Raw genomic sequence first — 17,747 nt, forward strand, 5'->3', positions numbered from 1 at the left:
CTTCCTGAAGATGTTGCTTGGTACGCGAGGCTTCGGTGTGCTTGGCGGGCGGTGGTTCTTCTCCGGTGGGTGCAGCGGGTGTCGGTCATCTTTGCTTAGTTGAGCTGCCGGCGTCGGCATTTGTTTCTTTTTTCTTTCTCTCCTTTTTCTTTGGGCTTGTTTGTGCTGTGGCCCCAGCAAGCTGGTTGTATCGGTTGGACGTTGCTTTATAATCTAAAGCGGGGGGAATCCTTTTTCTTATATGATATATATGGAGTCTCATATATATGCATGCATGCATTCAAGGTAGCTGAGCATTATTACAAGATAAAAGATTGGATAAAAGAACAGGAGATCATTTAATCTATATATACATGGTCCGGCCGAAGTACACCGGCACGGTCAGCGGCCAAGAATCCAAGATCATCAGTACCACCGTACCTGCCAGTTCCACAACCACGACGCGCATATATTGCCGTATCGATCTTACGAATTTGAATGCTAGGGCCGGACTGTTTCTGATCTCAATGCCGTCCTAGTACGATCTAGGATTGGTCCCGGCTAGCTATTGTAACACTCGATGGTGGAGTGTTCCGTTATTGTAACACTGCATGTGGATGGGCTCTTTACACAATCCTTCTTTACTAGTACATGATACGCTTGTTTGTTTCATTGTTTGTATTCTAGAAAAATGAAAAAAGGACCGACGAAATTTTCCAGCGTATAGAACACCTGGGACTAGTAGGTGTGTGTGTGTGTGTGTGTGTGTGTGTGAGAGAGAGAGAGAGAGAGAGAGTGTGTCATGCATTCTACTCATCCATCTCCACGCATGTGCCAACCGGGGAAGGTCGATCGAAACAATCATGCGACGATGATGATACACAGCTGCGTACGTCCGTCCGCCGAATTGAAGGACCAGATCGAGTGTACGGATGCAGGATGAGCGTGGGTGGGAGCGAAGGACACGGCCACACGGCATCGTAAGCTTCTCCTCAACTTCTCTTCCTCCTACTATGTCACTGGTGCCAAAGCAAGGGCAATGCAACGCGCCAGCTACTTGCTTGGTTCAATTAGGGTACTCCACTCCTAGCTGCTACTAGAAGCGGCTAGGGGCACCCGGTCATATGGTTGTTGGCAGATACACGGACTAGTCCCAGTTTAGGACAACTCAGAGAGCGCCGGAAAATGAAGGCATTAAAACCATTAAGCTACGCGTGAAGGACGGCCAACCAACTATGCCATGTGGCGCAAACTGGTTGGCCATGGTGAGAATTTAAAAAAAAATAGATGACGGCGGGGATTATTTTTTATATGTATTTTTTTCCTTTCTGGATGGAGGTGAGGACCTCTAGTATTTTTTAAATGCTGGGTTATGCAAAGTGGCACTCGCTGGTAGGCTGCGATGATAATTTTTCTTTTTTTAACTTTTTTTAGATGAAAGTGATGAATTTTTTAGATGTTTTTTTAGACAGAGGCGAGGATTAAATGAAAACGTGCGCACAACTTCCTCTTAAGCGGCGCCACAGGGTGGCGCCCCAATCACTAGTGTTAATCAAGGACGGACGTCTCCTGATTCCTAATGCCATTATATCGGCGGGCTCCATGTTAGAGCACATGCAACGACAGCAGCCACATATATGTACACGAAATGCAAATTTTACAACCGACTAATTCGTGAAGAATAAGGCCCCGCAAAGTTGATCCAACAACACTGTGCACGCTTGCAGGGCTCCAAACTTTCAAAAAGGGTCATATTCGGAGAGTTGGATCGGGTGAAAAGATCAATATCTGTGATGACCATTGGATTTCATCCGGTCCATCAAGGATGATTATGACGAGAAGAGGCAATGCATTGCTAAGGACAGTTAATGCATTCATTGATCCAGACAGTGGGAACTGGGATGAAACTCTAATCAGGAATTTGTTCATGCCGGTGTATGCAGAGGGAATTTTGAACATAGCTCTCTCAGATAATCTTACTGAAGATTTTATTGCATGGCATAGGACAAACTATTATTCCTTTTTGATACGCTCGGCATACTATACAGAATGGGAGCATCAATTTGGTTCGAAAATAATATACTACTCCCTCCGTTCCAAAATAGATGACCCAACTTTGTACTAAAGTTAGTACAAAGTTGAGTCATCTATTTTGGAACGGAGGGAGTACTAGAAAACCCCCTATAGGTAACCACTTAGTAGTGTCGCGGGTTATTTGGCTTGCCGTACTGCTACTTAATAGTAGCGCGCTTGTACGGTAAATGTATGCGTGTATGTATGAGCGTTTGCGTTTGTACTGTGTCCAAAAAAAAAAAGTAGCGGGCTTGTAAACAGCACGCTACTGGTAGTGCGTAGTAGTAGTGAGGGCGCAGTAGACCCGGCGCTACTACCAAGTGGTCCCCCGATATAGGCAACACTAGTAGCGCAGGGTGTAAAACATGCGCTACTACTAAGTGGATAGAAGTAGTGCGGGCGGTACACCCCGTGCTAGTATTATATATACACGAGGCCAGCTGGTGGGCCCCACTTGGTAGTAGAGCGGGTTCCCGAGGCCGCGCTACAACGTAGTAGCACGACCGTGGTGTCCCACGCTATTACTAAGCGCAACAATCATCTTTAGCCCCCCCCCCCCCCCCCCTTCTCTAGCTCTTTCCTCACACTTGCTTTCTTCTCTCTCTCCCTACTTCCCCTCTCTTGCCCTCACACTTGCATCATTTTGGTTCCAAAATAATAGGTTCTCAAGAGACTTGTTTCATCAATCCAGTCTGGGCATCACTTTGGAAGTTGGAGGTGCCAAGAAAAATTAAAATCTTTGTCCGGCGACCGCTGCAAGGGCTGATCCTGGGCATGAGGGTTCTAGCTCACAGGCACATCAAAGTATCACCCTAATGCCCGGTTTGCATGCCTAGCCCTCAAGATATTCAACACATGTTGTTTACTTGCACCAGTGCAAGGAAAGTATGGGTAGCATTAGGTCTAAAGCATATCATCGACCAAGCACTTTCAGTTGACTGGGCGGGGTCAATTATTCTTGAAGAAACCCTGAGACGACCACGAGGTATGTCTCCAGTCATCAGTCAGCTTGGTATGCATGAAACAGTGGATGTCGGCGTGTGGTACATCTAGTGGGAACATAGAGAAGCACATAAAGGAGTAATAACCAAGCCCCCAAATAGTACAGCCTTTGATATACATGCGATTGCTGCAAATTCAGTCATCCGTACAGACGAGAACCAAATACAGAGCTGGTAGGGAGAAACTTGCACCGAGGTCATACAAATTGAATACAGATGCAACTTTCTTTGAAGATGGTACTGGTGCTATAACGACGATCATGAGGAGTAATCGTGGCGAGGCCATGGCTGGAGTCGATAAGCCCTTTGGCCACGCAACAAATGCAGCGTCGAAGGAAGCTTTGGCTCTTTGTCGTGGGTTCCAACTCGTTCAACAGATTGGGTGTTCAAGGATCATCATTGAATCTGACTACTTGGAGGTAACTAATGCGTGCACCGGAGTCTGAAATATATTGGCACCATATGCTGCTAATCTCGCAGACTGTTTCCAACTCGCACATGGTGTATCTTCGATTCATTTTCTGTATTATCCAAGGGAAGCCAATAATTTGGCACACCATCTAGCTAGGCATGCTTATGATCTTCGGTTGATGTATTGGTGGTACGATGAACTACCTAGGTTTTTTCTTCCACATGTCTTGAAGGATGTAACTCTCATAACTTCAGAATAAAGTGCCATGAGGTCTCCCTTAAAAAACAAAACAACTGTGTGCGTGTGACACTATGATTCTTGTTCAGTCTCATCCCATGATAATGGCCAATTTATCATGTGGATGGAAATTAAAAATATATAGCAAGAGAATGTAAACTAATGCTTTTCTTGGTGAAGGAAACTAAAGTTTTTTAAAAATTGAAATTGATACTGTTTTTGGAAGAAAATCCAGCCTATAAGAACAATATGCTAGCTCATATCAAGGACCTTGCAGGACAAAAGAGAAATGTAACCCCTCGTATCGACAAGCCATCATGGGTGAGAACCACCCACATAAGAAAGAACTTCACTGCAGTAAAAAAAACATAAGCGCTGCCACAAGGACTCCACCGCGCGAACCCACCTCGACGTTTTGAAGCCACTTGAGCCACACGGGTTGCTCGGGATATGAGAACAATGAATGAAACTTTGGCTGCAATTGCAAGGTACTGGGATCAGTGAGAACTCCATCCATGAAGAAGGAAACCGCTTGTTGTCATCACGGAGGAAGAAGAACATCTTCACCTTGCAAAGGAACCATCACATCACATGATCAAAATAAAGATTCGATGGAAAAAGGCCTCGCTCCACTCATACCCCACAGTAGCAAACAACACATCGCTGAAACTAAGATGGAGCCGGGAGGACTTATTCAATTTCCTCGTTTAGATACTGAAACCTATTGATCTACACCACTCGGCCCTAGATCGGTGCTCTCCCACGGTCACATGACACCATGGAGGGAGCGGAAGAACCAAAACCTAATCTTTGCACCTCCCGTCCGCTTCTCTTGGTCCAGAACCCAAACCTTCCATTCGTCATCACAAGCCATACTTTTTTTGAATTTGTATTTTTTAAGAGCTTAGTTTATGTCAAGCCATAATTCTTACATGGGCTGGCACCGTTTTATATTCGTAAAAGGGTTGCAGGGACTCATGCCTACTTTGGTTCCTAGGATAGGAATATCATATGAATAGAAAAATCATAGGAAGTGAAATGACATGTATCTCAATTCCTATAGTAAAAGTAATTCCATTTGATGCTTAGGATAGTAATTTTTCTATTGAGTCTAGGCTAACGTTTTTGTCCTATGAAATGTGAAGGATTTGCTCATAGCTTACATAGGAATTGGAATCCGTTCCTACAAACCAAAGGGCTTCAAAGAAAAAAAAAATGAATATCTTATCCCGTGGAGTCCCTACACAGTTCCAACAAACCAAAGGAGGCCTCAGTGGCCTACCGGGCCACATCGAAGTATTTATTTCTCATCAATTCCGGTTTGACTATTCTTGTTGCTGGCCCATTCTGCTGAACTTGTCATCAATAATTGCATTTACATTGTGCTTAATAGCCCATTCATACCGCGGGAGCTATGTCTCGCTTATTGCAAGACATAGCTCCGGCTCGCCTCTGGTGCGGCGAAGCTGGGCCTGCTCAGTACTATAATAGTTGACTTTTTTCTCGGTGGTTTTCTTATCGGGTTTTCACTATTTTGTATTGGTTTTCTTTCGTGTTTCTTTCTCATTTTATTCCTCCTATTTTCTTCATTTCCTTTGTTTCTTTCTTCCATTTTCATCGGTTTTTTGGGTTCTTTTTTATCTTAATTACTTTTTTCAACACATGTATACATTATTCATACACATTGTACATTATTTATATACGCAAGGAACTTTTTTTGACATGTTTACAATGTTTCAAATATATGTTTTGACGTCTAATTTTTCACACCCACTACGTTTTTGGTGGATTTGTTACAATTTGTGGCAGGGCTGGGCTGTCGGGTCTGACATGACGGATGCGCCCAGTCGTCCACGGGCCTACCCGTATCCGCCCTAAATTTGGGCTAGATATGGGAGGTGCCGGTCAGCCTGGGCGTTTGAGGCCTGTTTGAGGCGCCCGTCTGGATCGTTTTTTTTTCTTTTTGATCGGGCAGTGACCAGTCCATCGGCCCGGGCATTTGAGGGGTATTTAAGGCGTCCGGCTGTAGATGTTCTTAGTTCTGAGTTGGGTACTCATACTTGATACTGCTGGTGCTGATGCTCTGTTAATCAAGGGACGTGTAAGCCTGAGAATGAGAGGTGATTAATGGTGATGGAGGATGGAGCTAGCAGTGGGCCTGAGGCGGTGAGTGCCATGCTAGGTTACAAAAGCAGCAATGATTGTGGCAAAGGTTGAGAGGCAGGGTTGAGATGGGGAGAGAGAAAAATAAACTTTTTTTTCTTTGTAGTAAGTGATAAAATAAAGGGACGGCTTTAGTTCCTCAGCTATGTTACAAACAAAACTTTGTGACAAAAATAATGTTGTGGGCACGAAACAGTATGTGAAGGTACCAGGAAATTAAAGTTGGCCTTCCCTTGGCACTCCTATAGTAGCAGCATTGTTGTGCGTGTGGGAGCGGATCAGTTTCTGATAAAGTGGGTGGCGGGCGGAGGGTGGGGCGTCTACATCAGATGGGATGAAGCCAACACAATCCCAACGGAGAAGGAGGAGAAGAAGAACCGTAGTACGAACACGCGCCCTTCAAAAAAATGAGACCAACCCAAGGGCTAACCCTCGTTGGCATTTATTTATAGGAGAAACTCCGCGAGCACCACGCGTTCAAGCCGGGACTTGAACTCGGGTGGGTTGGCAGCAACCTCAGCTACCCAACCAACGGGTCGACGCCCCATCCTCAAAACGCGCCCTTCGTTCCGTGTGCATGCAGCTGCCCCACCTTTTCCATCTTGAGAAAAACGCGGGAATCCGGCGCGTACGCAACGCGGCACAGCACATGCATAGCCCATGGTCCGATCGAGCTGCAAGATCGGCATGCATGCATGCATATCGTCAGTACCACGCACCACGACGCGTATGTATTGCCAGATCTGTCCTGAGAATTAATTCCTCGTGCCGGACTATTGCTGATCCGGATCGATCGCCCCAGAGGTAAGGACGTACGTATTGGCCCTGCTGGCTAGAGATGGACGCACGGCAACATCACCTTGCAAGCATATGGTATAGCAGATCGATCAACCAAATTTATTTCCAACATACTCCTATATCATCGTTCACGCACCGGCTCGGCCGGGGAATATTAGGTGAGAAGGGGGACCAACGATAATACTATCTATATACATTCGTGCGTGGTTCATGATGAAATAAAGACTATATTTAAAAACGGAGGGAGTACGTCAATATGCATGCATGTGCCGATAGGGGAGGGTCGATCATCAATCAAAACAATCATAGGAAGACGACGATGATGATACGCTACGTCCGCCGGATTCAAGGACCAGATCGATCACAAGGACGCACAAAGTGTGGCGGAGGGACGTACGCGCTCACACGGAATCGGAAGCTTCTCACTTCCTCCTCCTCCTACACATGTGTCCGTCGCTCGTGCCAAAACAAGGGCCAGCTACTTGCTTGGTTCAATTAGGGTACTCCTGGCAGCTAGCTATAGCTACAAGCGACAAGCGGCACCGGCCGGCCATGGTTGTTGGCAGATGATCGGCTAGTCCAAGTTCAGGACAACTCAGAGAGAGACAGAGAAGGAACCAAGCCATGCATGTTAATCAAGGACGGACGTCTCCGGATTCCTAACGCCATTATATCGGCGGGCTCCAGGCGAAGCCACATGCAATGATGCAAAATACTTCCTATGTAAACTAATATAAGACTAATATAAAAGCATTTAGATCACTATTTTAGTATTCTATAAACGGTCTCATAATAATTTACGGAGGGAGTACTATATAGCGCCATTGATCAATCAGACGCAGCAGCCACACACATGTACACGGAGTGCACGAGCAAGTAGACGTTTTACGACTGACTAATGAGCCAGCAAAGCTGATCCAACAACCGTGCATGCATGTGAGCCTGTGACTCCTGTTCGGGCTAATCGCACGGCGATGAACCAGCCGATCACGTGGAGTGGCAAGACAATGTAAACTTCGACTTTCTTTAGTGAAGGAAAAGCTACAACTTTTTTGAATGACACTAATACTTTTTTTGAAGAACAAAAGAAAAATACGTTGTTTGGAGTTTAGACAGATGAGTACAACTGCAGATACAAAAAGAATCTTGCAATACAAAAAAAAACACGAAACAGCAAATGACATCGTGAATTATCGACCGCCGAACACACCAAGCAAACTTCGGATTAAGCCACCCTGCAGTGAAGAGCATTTTGCTGTTGGGGGTGATGATTTTGTGAGCCTCCAAAGCTTGGCATTTTTTTTCTAGAATAGCCTATGTAACTTTACCATGCTCGATAGAGATTACACGTACAATGCTTCGGATCATAGATCCGGGAACTTACAAAGTAATTCCTATAGCTAAGAACAATAAACTATTTATCAGATGCATCTTTCTTGTGGCGTCAATTTTTGCTACACAAAATGCCGTCACGGCTTCTGTAAAGATAATGTAGTCAAATCAAAGCAACGACACCGCCACTCATACACCTGCTCGAAATTGACTGCCTTCATAGGTTTCAGAAACCCCCATCGAAAAGGATGAAAGCTGTGATCGTTGAACGTATTTGGGGTGGGGATGTCCTCTAGAGGTATAGGTCAACGACCTACAATATCTTCACAAGAACGTCAAAGGACTTCAAAGTCACAAAACTTACATCAACAAAGGCACTAGAAAACACTGACACGGACTCATTAGATCCATATGAACGAATATACGAGGACATGAACCTAAAATACGCATGGTCAAGTACACCAAGCACACGGAGACACAAACTATTTGGCTTCATGGCGCCTTCCGATAAGACTGCATCACAATAGGAGAAGAACCACAGTAGCTTTATTCTCTACGGCGAGGGGCCAAGTCCGAGGCGGTTGCCTCTGGAAACCCTAGCTTCTCATGTCTCTTCCGAAGCTTGCCATTTATGAGCTTAGTTCATGTTGAGCCATATTTCTTAGGGCATCTCCAACGTTGAGTGCAAATTGGCTACGGCATTCGTCCGCGGACATGGGGGACCTGTCCACGGGGCATCCAAAGTTGTATGTATATGTCCGCTTGTAAATGGCAACTTGAAATTCAAATAAAGTCCAATCCATAGCGCTCATGGGATCACACCAGCGTCGGATCACAACCAAAAAGAGGCAAGTATGCCTAGTTTGTAGATGTTAAGCACATATTTCGGAGTGGTATAATTTTTTTTATAAATACACAATGAAAAAATTAGAACATGATAAAATTTCTCAAATATACAATAAAGATTTTAAAATATATGGTGGATACTTTGAATGCATGATAAGATTTTTTTTCTTATAAACTGTAAACATTTTCAACACGCATAGGATATTTCTAAACTTGGGATGAACCATTTTTTAAACACATGTAGAGAAAATAATTTGTTGCAAAAAAATGTAGAGATAATAATAATAATAATAATAATAATAATAATAATAATGTTTAAAAATTGTTTTCTCGAACTTCCATAAAGTACAGAAAAAATGAAAACAAAACAAAAGTAAAAAAAATGAAAGAACGAATTTTTTAGACTCACAAAGCTTCTTCTTTTTTTGAGAAAATGAGACTCACAAAGCTTTGTAGACTAGCTTTTTTTTAGACAATTATAGACTAGCTTTTTATTTTTGAGGGATCATTATAGACTAGCTTACCGCAGACATATATACCTCGTGTCGCACCTTGGGCCTGGCCCAACTCGGAGGGCACCGCAGGCGATGCTTCCATCGGAAATTGCGACAGCTATATCTCGCTCAACACAAGATTGTAGCTCATCTCGCTGAAGGATTTTCTACTCCTGATGTTGCATGTGGCGGTCCGTTTGGATGGTATTTTTTCGTTCGCCTCGCTTCTCATTCGCTCTATCCATGTGTCATGTGCCTAGGTTTGGTCTGGTTTTCTTTCAGTTTTTCCTTTTTCCTTTTTTGCTTGTTTTTATTTTCTTTTTCTTTGTTTCTTCACTGGTTTTCCGTGGTTTTCCAAAAAAAAATCAATTGGTTTTTTCTTTTCTTTGTAGTTTTTCAGTGGGTTTTTACTCTGTTTCTTACTGGTTTTTCACTTTCCTTTTTTTGTGTTTCCTTTTCAGTTTTTATATGTTTTCTTCGTATATTTTCCATATACACTAGGGACAACTTTTATATACACGTTTAACATTTTCAACATGCATGATTAACATTTTTGCCAACTTAGATTTATTTATGTCTAATTCCCTCATGCACATTGTACATTTTTATATACATGATTGCATTTTTCAAATAAATGATCAACTTATGTAAAAATATATTTTTATGTCTACTTTTTCCTAAACATTCTACTCCCTCCGTTCATTATTATAAGACGTTTTGGACAGCTAGCTTTGAACTGTTTTGGGCACTGTCTGAATTGTCTAGAACGTCTTATAAAAGTGAACAGAGGAAGTACATTTTTTTATGCATCAACATATTTTACATATACACTATTAACATTTCCTAAATTCATGATTAACATTTTTTTGGACATATAGGCTTTGATGTCTACTTTTTTAAATACACATTCGCATTCTTTTATACATTAGGATCATTTTTATATACATGTTTAACATTACCCAAATACATGATTAACATTGTTTAAACCTATATTTTTATATTGATTTTTTCCATACACATTGTACATTTCTTGTATATATTTTCATAAATATCGGAATCCTATGCATGTTGAATACTCCCTCCGTTCCTAAATATTTGTCTTTCTAGACATTCAAATGGACTACAATATACGAATGATGTAGACATATTTTAGAATGTAGATTCATTCATTTTACTTCGTATGTAGTCACTTGTTGAAATCTCTAGAAAGACAAATATTTAGGAACGGAGGGAATATTATTTAAACAGCAGCTCAGTCATAGATGAACGACAAGGACATGCCACATGTCTGGCTCCTAACACCACTGATAGCACAACATTTGTATTGAAACATAACGATGTGATTCCATAAAGCTTTTGCTTGTTCACGCACGCTAAAGAGACACGCGAGCCGTTTCCTCGACACGAAGAAACAAGAGATTGTGGGTGATTTTTGACTAGTAAACGCAGTTGCCTTCGTCACGCGGCTTCGCGCGACGAACTGACGCCGATCGCTTGCTTAATTCTCTGTAGAGCTAAACTGAAGACAACACAGCTGAAGAAGATGGGAGTGCCGTCCGAAATCTCCCGTAGAAATTTACGCAAACCGTGTGTGCGCGCGACGTGGCCTTGACTCGAGCGAGTCGAAGAAGATGTCCACGCCAGGTAGCGCGCGGGCAAACGCTTCAACCATCTCAGGCCACCTGAGGCTTAAATCAACTGATGAACCCTGCCACGGTGCGGCCGCTCAGGTCAACACACCTTGTGGTATCGTGTCCTCTGTATTTCTAACTACTCCCTCCGTTTTAAAATAGACGACTCAATTTTATACTAACTTTAGTATAAAATTGGATCATCTATTTTAAAACCGAGGGAGTAGCTAGCTAGCAGGATACGTACGTTAGTTCCATGAGAAAAATCGCACGAACCGACCGACATGGAACGCGGCCGCCTGGCGCGTGCGTAAGTAAGTATACCTGGCCATGTGTACGTAAAGTAGATTATCCATGTGGTAGCTGCGGCATAATCAAACGAGTTTGACCAGCTGCAGGCTTGCAGCCTTGGGATGATGTGGACGTGTTGCTACATGGCCAGCGTGTAAAGCTGCATGCGCTGCTTAACGGGAAGAACGGTAACGATAGCGGTTCAACTGTTCCATCGACGCTTTTTGTATTTGGCCATCACCATGGCCGATCAGTAAACCGCTCGCATTTGTTCGAACAGTGCTGTCTGGTCCATCAAAGTCATCCAACACGAGAGTGTATCGATTCACTTGGCGGTCCAGACGCGTTTTCTCTCGTAAATTGAAGACAGATGTGTGGGAAGCTTTGCGGGAGTCCGGACACCGGACTCATGGGACTCCACAACCATGCCCATGCAAAATCCTTTCTGGACCTCGCGCATCGATCCTCCCCATTTTCTCTTCCTACCACCTCGGCCGCCACGCCACACCCCTGCCGATAAGGATGGCAATTTTATCCATGGATATGGATACCCATGGATATCCGACCCGAATGGATAGGGTTTGGATATGCTTTTGTGCCCATGGGCGATGCCCAAACCCGACCCGATTACTCGTGTATATGGCATGGATATAATCTTGTACCCATGGGTATACCCAAACCCGAACCGATAGTATTACTTAATGGAAAAAAATCTGCTATCCCTACCCCAATGTCACATGTTCCACTGCAATATAACACTTTGTTATCTAAAGCATGCAAAAGAAATTGGGCAATCCCCGTCGTAGCTTTTATTAGTTGACATTCAATCCCCACCGTAACGTACTCCAGCGCCCCCTTCCCTTATTTTTATCTCCTCATCATTCTCATCTTTCAGAAAAATACTAAATGATAGTAGGTTGTTAGTGGACTTTGATTTACTATAAGTGATGCTTAGCTTGCCACGAGGTGAAGAATGGAAGAGCTTTATCTCCTTATGTTAATAATTTGATATGTCTTATTTATATGTCTTGAGAGGACCCAATGGATATCCAGTGGGTATGGATATCCATCGGGTTTGGACATGGACATAATTTTTCATCCATGGATTTTTTCATGGGCGGACAAAGACTGTCTGAATGGATATGGATATGGATTTGATATTGTTCAACCCGATCCAAACCCGACCCATTGCCATCCTTACCTGATGGAACTCTACGTCTTCGTCACCTCCAGCGCTCCAGCATGGCTCCACCCCGCTTCCCCTTTGTCGCCTTTAACCCTTGTCCCCCGGCCGCCCCGCTAGGTACCGGCTGCTCCCGCTATACTCACCATACTGCAACTGTCTAGTGAATCGCCCGAGCTAAAAAAACAGTTTTCCCTTCTTCTTTCTAGCAATGGATTTCGATTTGGAGTACATATACGAGCAGTATCTTGAGTCGTTCGACGGCTCGTCGGACAAGGAGGAGTACTCCGATGAGACGGCGATGACGTAGGTCGTCCTTGAAGATGTGGAGCGTGCGGAGGAGCGTGTTCTCAATTTCAAGGGCTCTATCAAGGATCATCGAATGGTCAATCGGAGCAGGGCACACGGCCATTTGACACTGATAGCCGACTACTTTGCCCCCGATGCACTCCTCGCTGACCATTTTCGCCAGCGTTTTCGGATGCACAAGATTGTCGTTGATCGTTTGTACCATGGCGTCCGGTCCTATGATGACTACTTCATCCCTGAAGAAGGACGTTGTGGGAACGATTGGGTTCTCTGGTTTTCAGAAGTGCAGGGCCGCACTCCAAATGCATGCATATGGCACGACCGCTGATTCACGGGACGAGTACCTACGGATGTCTGAGAGCACATGCGGAGATGCCATGGTCAGGTTTGCAACTGTCGTGGTCGAGGTGTTTGGACCTCAGTACCTGAGAGAACCAACTGCGGCAGACACCGACAGGCTCTTGGCAATCTCAGAAGCAAGAGGGTCGCCAGATTTGCTTGGATACCTTAATTGCATGCATTGAAAATGGAAAAATTGCCGAAAGACTTTACAAGGGCAATATCATGATCATGTTAAGAAGCCCACCATAATTCTTGAAGCAGTTGCATCATAAGATCTTTGGATTTTGCATGCTTGCTTTGGCCTACCCGTGGAGATCTCCGACGAGGATTAGCGTAGTGTAGGTTATTTGATCTACAGAGTACATGTATTTTTCTCTTCTGCATGTTTTGTATAATTTAAGGTTTAAAATATGAGGTATCTGGATGCAGAGGAGTAGATTTAAGATGTGATTTGTCACTAGGCGCATCCACGATCATTTGAGGGCCCGCATTTGCTGTCCGCAGTGGTAGATGTTCTAACTGTGATACGATCTCGGTTGTCTTGGAGTTCCGACTAACATATAAATACTAGTCATTTTAGCACACATGTCACGGTGACGGTGACCAAAATCTGAATCAGCATCAAAACCTACTACTCCCTTCGTCCCATGATATAAGAGTGTTTTTGATGAAAATACAAAGGTGAACATGGGTGCACACGCACCTATGTGAATAGTGAATTCATAAAAAATACTAAAAAGATTCAAAATTTCTAAAATTTCGCAGCATGAACCTTAGCCGATCATTCTACTCACGTATGAAGTTTCATGATGTATTGACATCCATGGTATTCTTAGTGAAGAAAATACAAATGCGACCGTACTATTCACTAAACAGTGTTTTTTAATATATATTCAATTAGCTTCGATTTTGTCATTTTTGCCCACATTATCACGGATGTGACTTCTTTGTGAAACTTCATATGCGAGTATACCGGTAGATTGACTATGTATATTAAAAAAATAAATTCAGATATTTCTGAATTTTTCTAGCATATTTTCAAATTTACTATTCATAAGGGGTGCGCGCGCTTCTATGTTCACCAAATCCGCGCCCTGATTTTGAAAAGTATAGAGAGAGTAGTAGGAGTAGCATGTGCAATCCAACGGACACAGAGCATGTGCACCGTACCTCGACTCAACGGAGAACAAGGTAGCCAGGCTGCTATACACCTGTGCATGGTCCTCCCTTTTTGTCTGCATGCATCCACCACGGCACCGGCCGGCCGGCATGTGGAGCCAAATTTGTTTCAAGTTTCAGGCCAACAGCATCATTAAGAGTTCCATGAGAACTTCACTTCACTTCAATTACCAGAAGAATTACCAGAAGTTTCAAGTTTCAGGCCAACAGCATCATTAACAGCATCATTCAGGCCAAATTTGTTTCAAGTTTCAAGCTAGTCGCACTTCACTTCAATTACCAGAAGAATTGAGTTCTGATGAACCCCGAGCATGAATGAATATATCAACGCAGATAGTAGTACAAGTCAACAGCAGAGTCTGAATGAAAGAAATCTGAATATCGATGATGAATATATCAACAATGGTCGAATAGTAGGATGGATCCCAATATAACCAATATACGCAAGAACTAGTAATCGTATACGGTAGTACTCCTGATAACAAAAAACCAAAAAACCAGTAATCGACAGATCGATAGTATGTGCAAAGCTAATACTAATGCAGTACTAGATGCGAAAATCTCTACTAGCAAGATCTACATGCTAATGGACAGACCATGGCGGCGACGCAGAGCAGCAGCATCCCGCAACCAACCAACCAACCAAATAATCGAATCTAGAGAAGAGATCAGATCAGATCGATCCCCAACGGCGCAATCGCAATCGGAATCAGAATCAGAACCAGACTTTGCACTCGGTGCGCTTGAACGCGGGGGCGCCGGCGGCGGCGCCTGGGGCGGGGAGGGAGAGCGGGCAGCTGATCCTGGCCCTGGGCCCGGGCACCTTGAAGGCCCACACCTTGACGCGGAGCTTGGCGTTGAGCTTCACCTCCACCTCCACCGCGCCGCCCGCCAGCTGCGACCTGAGGTTGCTCTGGGTGACGTCCCCCTCCAGCACCTGCTGGCCGCCGAACGCCGGCTTGACCTCGGTGGACGCCTGGTGGCCCTGGAAGAAGGGGTCGAGGGGCGCGAACCCGAAGCGCTGGCCGTCGAAGAGGGCCAGGGCCTCGACGTTGTCGTAGTAGAGCCCCACCCGCTTGTTGGGGTTGCGCACGGTCATGGCGAGCGTGAGGTTATACTGGAGCAGCGCCGGGCTGGCCGGGGTGCCGAGCGCGAACTGGGCGAGGGAGGCGGAGTCGACGGTGGCGGCGATCATCTGCGGGCGGAAGATGAAGTAGAGGATGAGGGCGAGGACCCCCGCGGTGACGAGGAGGGAGACGAGGATGCTGCAGAGGCAGCTGAAGAGGCCGCACGCCAGGCACTTGAACGGGCAGCACAGGCACGACGCCGCGCGGCTCCCCGAACCCATCCTGGCGAGCTGGTGGTGGACGACGACGGCGGCGGCGGGGAGGACCTGAGGGGTGGTTCGGCTGGATGGGATTTCCGGCGACGGCGAGGTAGGAGTAGATTGGTGTGCTGGATTTGGGTGATTTGTGGCGAGGCGGGCGGGTGGGATATAAAGCAGGGGGGGATGGGGGAGGGGATTAATTGGGGGGGTTGGGTTGGGCAAGCAAGCGCGTGGAGGGGAGGCGAGTCTTCCTTGCTTGGTGCTTGACCTGATTGCGCGTGGATTATCTTCCTTGTGAGTTTTGGTGGGATTTGGGATGTGAATCGTGGTGATTTGTGGAAGGTTTTGGGTGGGGTGGGGTGGAAGAAGAAGCAGGGGGAAGGCGCGGGGAAGAAGGGGGTAGTGGTGGTGGGCGTGGGCGTGGCGTGGTTTATGGTGGAGTTGTAGCCGTTGTGGGCTTAGTGGGGGAGGAGGTCAACAAACGCACGGCTGATTGATTGGTTTGACCCTGCCGTTTGTTCGCGCGAGCCAGCTTTGCGCTGCGGTTGATTGGTTGGTTGGTTGCCGCTCCAGCCGCCCACGCCGTCCCGAGCTGTAATCATACGTGCGCGTTTGGAAACCTCGTCGCATCTCCGCGTTTATGTGTGCCAGATTTCATGCCAAATGCCACCTAATTCCAACCAAAATTATGTAAATCAACGTGACTCAACCGGACCCTTCGTATCTTCCCTAGATGCCCGGGCTGTCCGTGAACTCTTATATTCATCTCAAATATAGGAAGGATATGGAGGTTCGTGGACACGCCCGGACACACCCGATCAATCTGTCACATAGGACGCGGCCCCACCCCGAACTACCTTTTCTCTTTCTTTATTCATTCTTTTCTTTCTCCCCCTTCATCTTCACCATTCACGTGCAAATCACCGGGCATATGAGAAAACAAAATGAGGATTGTGGTTGCGCGGATGAACAAATAGGGGCTCAAGACGGACGCGTCGGTCCGCGGATGTTTGAGGGGTCGAATTAGAGGTATGTGTGGATGAAGATGCTCTAATAGTACCGATGGGTTCGATATATCCATATAATATAAAAGGCCCAGAGGTTCCGATCCAATTAATCTCGACCATCAAACAAGCTCAATCCAATGGCCTCAACTGTTAAAATGACGAGCGCCCAACATGTTTACTTTCAAATATAGTGATCACATAATTAATACACAAATAATACTTTACTACCTAATATATGCATGCAATTAGTTCTACTACAATATTAATGTGCATTGCACGTACATGGGCATGTTGTGCCTACTCCCGCATGTGGACTAATACATCCGCCGGCTTTTATCCCCGGGCCTTCTCTTGCTCCGGTGAACATTTCTAGCTAGTGGAAAGTTTTGCTTCCGGAGTCGTGCTCTCATGCACGTAACCCATTGCACCGAGATCTCCTACGAATTCTACACCGCCGCCACAAATGTGAATGACTTTGCCTCGTCACATCCCCAGCCACCCGTCGTCGCTGATGCCTCCTCCGTTGATCATGTCCCCAACCACCCGTCGCCGCTGATGCCTCCTTTGTTGATCACGTCATTGCCGCTTCGTCGATGCCTCCTCCCTTGATCATGTCATTGCCGCTTCGTCGATGCCTAGTCTCACATTTCGGCCATGTATGAGTGTGTAGGCCGTGTTCAAGATAAAAACGATCGGCTCGGCGGCGCCGTGACAGTGGCAGAGTATTACTATCAGTTGATTCATCCTCAGGTGGCCTGACATAGTTGAAGCGTTCGCCCGACGTGTTCTTCGACTCGCTCGAGTCTCGTGTCGTACATGTCACTTTCAACGTCGCGCGCGCGCACACACTGTTCGTGTTTCCTACGGGAGATTTCCGGCGGCTCATCCATCTTCTTCAGCTGTGTTGTGTTCAGTTTAGTTTAGCTGGAGAGAGAAGCAAACGATCGGCGTCAGTTCGTCGCGCGGAGCCGCGTGACGACTTAACTGCGTTTACTAGTCCAATCACCGACAATCTCTTGGTTTTCTTCGTGTCGAGGAAACGGCTCGCGTGTCTCTTTAGCGTAAACAGCAAACAAGCTTTACTGAACGAGTCAATCACATTTTCGATACATGAACTTATATTTACATTCGGTGTACAAATAT

At 45.4% G+C, this 17,747-nt stretch overlaps 1 protein-coding gene across 1 annotated transcript; it reads right to left on the reverse strand.

Annotated features, from left to right (window-relative positions):
- Window positions 1–14,630: 14,630 nt before the first annotated feature.
- LOC123047489 (NDR1/HIN1-like protein 10) lies at window positions 14,631–15,950 on the reverse strand. Its single transcript, XM_044471057.1, has one exon. The coding sequence runs from the start codon at window positions 15,616–15,618 to the stop codon at window positions 14,986–14,988; it is 633 nt and encodes a 210-aa protein (XP_044326992.1). The 5' UTR covers window positions 15,619–15,950; the 3' UTR covers window positions 14,631–14,985.
- Between the last annotated feature and the right edge of the window lie 1,797 nt (window positions 15,951–17,747).

Source organism: Triticum aestivum, chromosome 2B (genome assembly GCF_018294505.1).
Source record: "Triticum aestivum cultivar Chinese Spring chromosome 2B, IWGSC CS RefSeq v2.1, whole genome shotgun sequence".
NCBI classification, from domain to species: domain Eukaryota; kingdom Viridiplantae; phylum Streptophyta; class Magnoliopsida; order Poales; family Poaceae; genus Triticum; species Triticum aestivum.

What these genes read in the sequence shown, in the direction of transcription:
- LOC123047489 (XM_044471057.1), bottom strand. Translation starts at nt 15,618, where the DNA reads ATGGGTTCGGGGAGCCGCGCGGCGTCGTGCCTGTGCTGCCCGTTCAAG.